The sequence below is a fragment of the Armigeres subalbatus genome, chromosome 3 (assembly GCF_024139115.2).
Source record: "Armigeres subalbatus isolate Guangzhou_Male chromosome 3, GZ_Asu_2, whole genome shotgun sequence".
Lineage (NCBI taxonomy): Eukaryota > Metazoa > Arthropoda > Insecta > Diptera > Culicidae > Armigeres > Armigeres subalbatus.
The window spans coordinates 122,546,003-122,551,918 of record NC_085141.1 but is presented as its reverse complement, the minus strand read 5'-3'; the positions used below and the strand labels follow the sequence as shown (position 1 = coordinate 122,551,918).

The following is a 5,916-nucleotide window of genomic DNA, read 5'->3' as shown; positions in this document are numbered from 1 at the left end:
CACAAAACGCATCTGCAGTAATTGCTTCCGGAGCAATCATTTCGTACGGAATTGCTCGTCCAACTTTTCGTGTCGATACTGTCAAAAGCGGCATCACTCGCTCCTCCATCCTGGATTTGATTCGGCATGTACGAGTACTGGAAACTCTATATCCAACTTCGATTCCGGCCGATCAGTCCCTACTCCTCAGAACGTCAATACGATAAACAGCGAAGCAACGATTAGTGCGACTGGTGGTGCAGCTTCACTTTCATCAAACAGCGTGGTGGAATCCCGTAGCGTGAATATTTTCCTCTCAACCGTCGTCGTCAAGGTGTTGGACAGTTATGGCAACGAACATTTGGCGCGAGCACTATTGGATAGTGGCTCGCAATGCAGTTTGATGAGCGATCGACTTTGTCAGCAGCTTCGCCTGATTCGTCATCGGGTAGAGCAACCTATTCTTGGTGTTGGTGAATCTCAAATTCGAGCAGTCTGCTCGGTCAAAACTGAAGCTAGATCGAGAATCGGAAATTTCTCCATTCCTCTCAACTGTTTGGTGCTTAAACGATTGACGTCCGATCTCCCGCTGTTAATATCCCGATAACCACATGGAATATTCCCAATCATATTGCTCTCGCTGATCCAGAGTTCATTGTACCTCGTAAGGTGGATCTCCTCATTGGTGCGGAATACCTTTACGCAATCCTGCAAGGAAGGCGGATGCAACTAAGCCCTCAAGCGCCAATACTCGTCGAAAGTAAATTTGGATGGCTCGTTTCCGGAAAAGCCTCTTTTGTTCCCAATCCCCAAGCCATGGTATGCTGTACGTCTGTTCTTGAGTCTTTAAACCAAAATATTGAAAAATTCTGGAAGCTTGAAGAGCTGGACACAGCGCTTCTATCCCCCACTGAGCAGTACTGCGAGAAGTTTTATGATACGATCTCAAGGAATGAAAATGGGGGATACATTGTTAGGTACCCTAAAATGGACAATTTTCCAACCATGATTGGTGAATCGTTTACCAACTCCAAACGTAGATTGGAATGTTTGGAGCGCAAGTTAGACAAAAATCCCATCCTGAAGGAAAGATATCATGCATTCATTTCCGAGTTTATTGAATTGGGGCACATGCGAAAGATATCCGTGGATGAACCAGAACCATCCACAGTTTGTTACATTCCTCACCACGCCGTTCAGAAGGAGTCTAGCACAACTACGAAAGTGCGGAGCGTATTTGACGCTTCTGCAAAAACCAGCTCTGGCTTCTCGTTGAACGACTCCCTGCTTGTTGGACCCGTCATCCAAGACGAGCTTTTGGATATTGTCATCCGATTCCGAAGACACAAGGTGGTTCTGTTGGCCGACATTGAGAAAATGTACCGGCAGGTTGAAATTCATCCCGACGATCGTGCCCTGCAACGTGTGTTATGGCGTTTCAACAAATCTGATCCGATAACTAAATATGAGATGACCACTGTAACCTACGGATTATCCCCATCCTCGTTCCTCGCCACACGAACACTGCATAAACTAGCCGAAGATGAAGGTGAATTATTTCCCCTTGCTTCATCAGCATTGAAGCAAGATTTCTATATGGATGATTTTATACGAAGCGAAGAAGAAATATCGTCGGCAACGAAACTGCGGAAGGAGATGGACGAACTGCTCAACCGTGGGTGCTTTCATCTAAGAAAATGGTGCTCGAATTTCCCGGAGGTGTTAGAAGGAGTTCTACCTGAAAATTTGGCCAACCCAACTACCAAAACTTTTGATCCAGAGGAAGCGGTAAAGGCATTAGGGATAACTTGGGAGCCGGCCTCCGATCAATTTCGTTTCGATGTTAAACCCTTCGCTATGGATGATGGACCCACTACCAAAAGCAGAATTCTATCTGTAATTGCTCAACTTTACGACCCCTTGGGACTGATTGCACCCGTCGTAGTCCGCGCTAAAATATTGATGCAGCTCCTTTGGACAATCCCGATCGATTGGAATGACGAAGTACCTTTAGAAATCCGAACTGTCTGGCAGCATTTTGTGGAGGAGCTGACGCTGCTATCTAATTTTCACATTAGTAGGTTTGCCTTTGACGTGGGGGAAGTGCAACTGCATTGCTTCTCGGATGCATCTGAATCAGCGTATGGGACCTGCATCTACGCCCGGACAGCAAAAACCAACGGTGCAGTGAAGGTGATGTTAATTACTTCCAAATCGCGCGTGGCTCCACTGAAGAAACGCAGCATTCCTAGGCTGGAGCTGTGCGCTGCTCAATTAGGAGCAAGGTTGACATCGAGAGTTATAACAGCACTGAAACTAAAATCCGTAGCTACCTTCTATTGGACCGACTCGACAGTGGTGGTACACTGGCTACGTTCACCACCACAAACCTGGAAAACATTTGTGTCGAATCGAATTGCAGACATTCAAACCCTAACCAACAGTTCTTCATGGCTTCACGTACCCGGAGTAGACAACCCAGCTGATTTAGTCTCTCGTGGAATGACCGTTCCACAATTTTTGTGCAGCAAGAAGTGGATACATGGACCCGACTGGTTGGGAGGGGAGGAGAAAAATTGGCCGACACGAAACACCGCCGAGGCTGCACTACCTGATGTGGAGAATGAGCGCAAATCAACCACATTTTTGATCCAAAGCCCATCAGCACCCAATCCGTTGTTCAACCGTTCATCTACGTATAATCGCCTTTTACGATCCACCGCTTATTGTTTACGTTTTATTCGCAATGCAATGAAGGGACAAAGAAATCCATCCATTACGCTTGCACCGAAAGAGATAGAGGCAGCCAGAGATTGTTTGGTGAAAGTTGTTCAGGCCGAATGTTTCAAGGCAGAACTATTGCTGCTTCAAAAAGGGAAACCGGTTGCTAGAAGCTCGAGTCTAAAACTACTCAATCCATTTGTGGACTCATCCGGTATAATACGAGTTGGTGGCCGGTTGAAATTATCAACAGAGTCGTATACTACCAAACACCAAATACTGCTACCAGGCTTCCACAGATTCACCCGATTGTTATTACTGTCTTATCATCGTAAATTAATACATGGGGGAATTTCGCTTACGCTTGGCGTAGTGCGCAATGAATATTGGCCTACTAATGGCAGAAGGGCAGTGCGTAGCGTAATCCGAACGTGCTATAGATGTACGCGTGCGAGTCCTCGCACACTGCAACAACCCGCTGGACAGCTTCCCCTTGCTAGAGTATCCCCTAGTCGCCCGTTCGCATCCACTGGGATCGACTATTGTGGTCCCGTGTTTGTTAAATCCATTTTTCGGAAATCTGCTCCCACAAAGGCTTATATTGCTTTATTCGTATGCTTCAGTATAAAAGCAGTGCACATAGAGCTGGTAGGAGACTTGTCTACGAATTCGTTCCTCTCTGCTCTCCAACGTTTCATTGGAAGACGCGGTAAACCCAGCCATATCTACTCAGACAACGCCACAAATTTTGTCGGAGCAAAAAATGAACTCCACGCCCTGTACCGAATGCTCTCCAATACCAACGAAGTCAATCGTATTTCTACCTCTCTCGCAAATGAAGGCATACAGTGGCACACGATACCTCCTCGTGCCCCTAATTTCGGAGGCCTCTGGGAGGCCGGTGTCAAGGTAGCGAAAAAACATTTGCTTCGTCAGTTAGGCAGTACCTCTCTACTGTACGAGGATCTTGTGACGATACTGGTGCAAATTGAAGGAGCGATGAATTCAAGACCGCTGGCTCCGTTATCAGAAGATCCTAACGACATTCAAGCCATCACTCCGAATCATTTTTTGATTGGCTCGCCCCTGCAAGCCTTGCCACATCCAGATATGACGACTGTTCCTGTAAACCGACTAAAAACCGCTACGATGTTATCCAGCAGAAGCAACAGCTGTTCTGGTACCATTGGCAGACGGAGTACCTGAAAGAACTGCAACGATTGTCTACCAGTAATCCACTTCGCGTTGAGTTGAAGATTGGCCAAGTGATGATCCTGCAAGACCAACTGCAACCCCTGTACGGTGGCCACTGGTTCGCATAGTAGAGTTGCATCCTGGACAAGATGGTGTGATACGGTGGTTACTGTTCGCACCCCTACCGGTGCGGTAATGAAGCGAGCTGTGACGAAACTGTGTCCGTTGCCTACAATGGACGAGGAAGAGATGAGCTACATAGAGAAAGCGACGGGTTCAAGCCCAGCTGACACCGTCGTGGAATCTTCGAAGCAGCAGTGAGTAGAATAAGATGAGAAACTATTATATGAATTCGAATGAACTAGATTAGTTGTAGTGAAATTTGTAGTGAAATGATAAATTTCAGGTGGCCGGTGTATGTTGTAATTCAACAATTTGTAGAGTTTAGAATATCATGAATTAGAATCCATCTCCTATTCGTTTGAGAACCACTGATAAGAACGCAGTTTGCAATATTTGATTGTTAGATAATTATTGCGTTATCAGCTCTTTCGTCAGATCCCTTTGATCTTTCCTTTGTACTTTTTCGGTAGCTATAGAGTCTAGACCGGTCACCCTCGTTCTGTGCAATAAAGTTCTAAAGTTGTATATCGTGCTTTGCCTTGGTTCAATAAATTAATAGTTTAATTGACTCCAAAATCCGCGTCCTGTGTTAAAGTGAATATTTCCGAAAGTAAGCTCGTGATTCGATACCCTGACGTAACACATGGATTTTTGCAATGGGGGTAGCGGAATGGATTCCATATTTTCGACACATACATTCCATGCACCCGCATGCTTTGCATGAGTTTTCACACATACTATCCATGTGGGTCATAGTATCCATGTGTGAATTTGTATGCAATTAAGTATGTGCCGACGCATGATATGCATATTTCAAAATACATGGATTTTTACCATTTTTGCATTCGTATATCATGAGGCTAGCACGATGATACTTTTATGCCCAGGGAAGTCGAGACAATTTTCAATCCGAAAATCACCCTCAGCATGCTTTGTAGCCGCGCATCTTACCGTCTTACCTGTACCCCTAAGGGTAAAATCAGCAGTGATTCAAATCGTTCGGGGCTGTCAGTTTGAATATGAATCTGAAACATTCATTTTCCCAGCAGCTGTTCTAGATTCTTTTTTGTATATCAGTCAAAAGTCAAAAAAATAAAACTGGTATAACGCTCCGTTCTATTTTCTGCAGATTTATTTATTTATTTATTTATTTAGTGCTGATCCATCTGACTACAATGTCTTAATGAATAAAATACTCTACATAACTTGTCATAACACACGATAATTACACCTACAGCAATGACGAACGATAAATTTTCTTTTTGAAGCGTGTGCTTGTTTGGTTAAAATCGAAAAGATCCTCAACTACCGTGAACGTCCGGATCATCGACGATAGTGGCTCATTGTGGCCGAACGCCGTTAGATGGAACCTGTCCTGTAGCAGTGATCGTTGCCGGAGAGGACGTTGAATTGCGCGGAAGTCCAGAAGCGCAAGCAGCTGCGGAGAATCAATTTCGTTGTTCAGTACCTTGGCAACGACTTCAAGCAATATGGATCGGTAAAGTCTTTGGCAATTTTAGCAATAAAGCCCAGCTGACGATTTGCTTTGGAGATTATCGCTGTATAATGAGAATTGAATGTCAGCTTTGGATCCAACATGACTCCTAGATCGGAAACCATCTCAACTCTTTCAAGTATCGTGTCGTCTATCCGATAATCGAACAATATTGGCTCCTTCAATCGATGGAACGTCATCACGGAACATTTCGGAACACTGATAATAAGTCGGTTCCGATGGCACCAGGCAACGAACAGATCCAGCAAACTCTGTAATCGGTGACAATCATCAGCCGATCGTATCACCAAAAAAATTTTCAGATCGTCTGCATAGATGATTTTGCAATCAAGTCCTAGTTTTGCAGCGACATCGTTGAAGTACAACGTGAACAACAAGGGCCC

At 44.9% G+C, this 5,916-nt stretch overlaps 1 protein-coding gene across 1 annotated transcript; it reads left to right on the top strand.

Moving 5' to 3' along the window:
* The first annotated feature begins 984 nt into the window (after positions 1 to 984).
* LOC134221948 (uncharacterized) lies at positions 985 to 4,022 on the top strand. Its single transcript, XM_062701113.1, has 2 exons — positions 985 to 3,819; positions 3,861 to 4,022. Exons 1-2 carry the CDS (start codon positions 985 to 987, stop codon positions 4,020 to 4,022), a joined length of 2,997 nt encoding a protein of 998 aa, XP_062557097.1.
* The last annotated feature ends 1,894 nt before the right edge of the window (positions 4,023 to 5,916 follow it).

Coding starts and splice junctions, on each gene's coding strand:
- LOC134221948 (XM_062701113.1), top strand. CDS start 985: ATGATTGGTGAATCGTTTACCAACTCCAAACGTAGATTGGAATGTTTG. Junction 3,820..3,860: donor CACATCCAGATATGACGACT/GTTCCTGTAAAC, acceptor GATGTTATCCAG/CAGAAGCAACAGCTGTTCTG.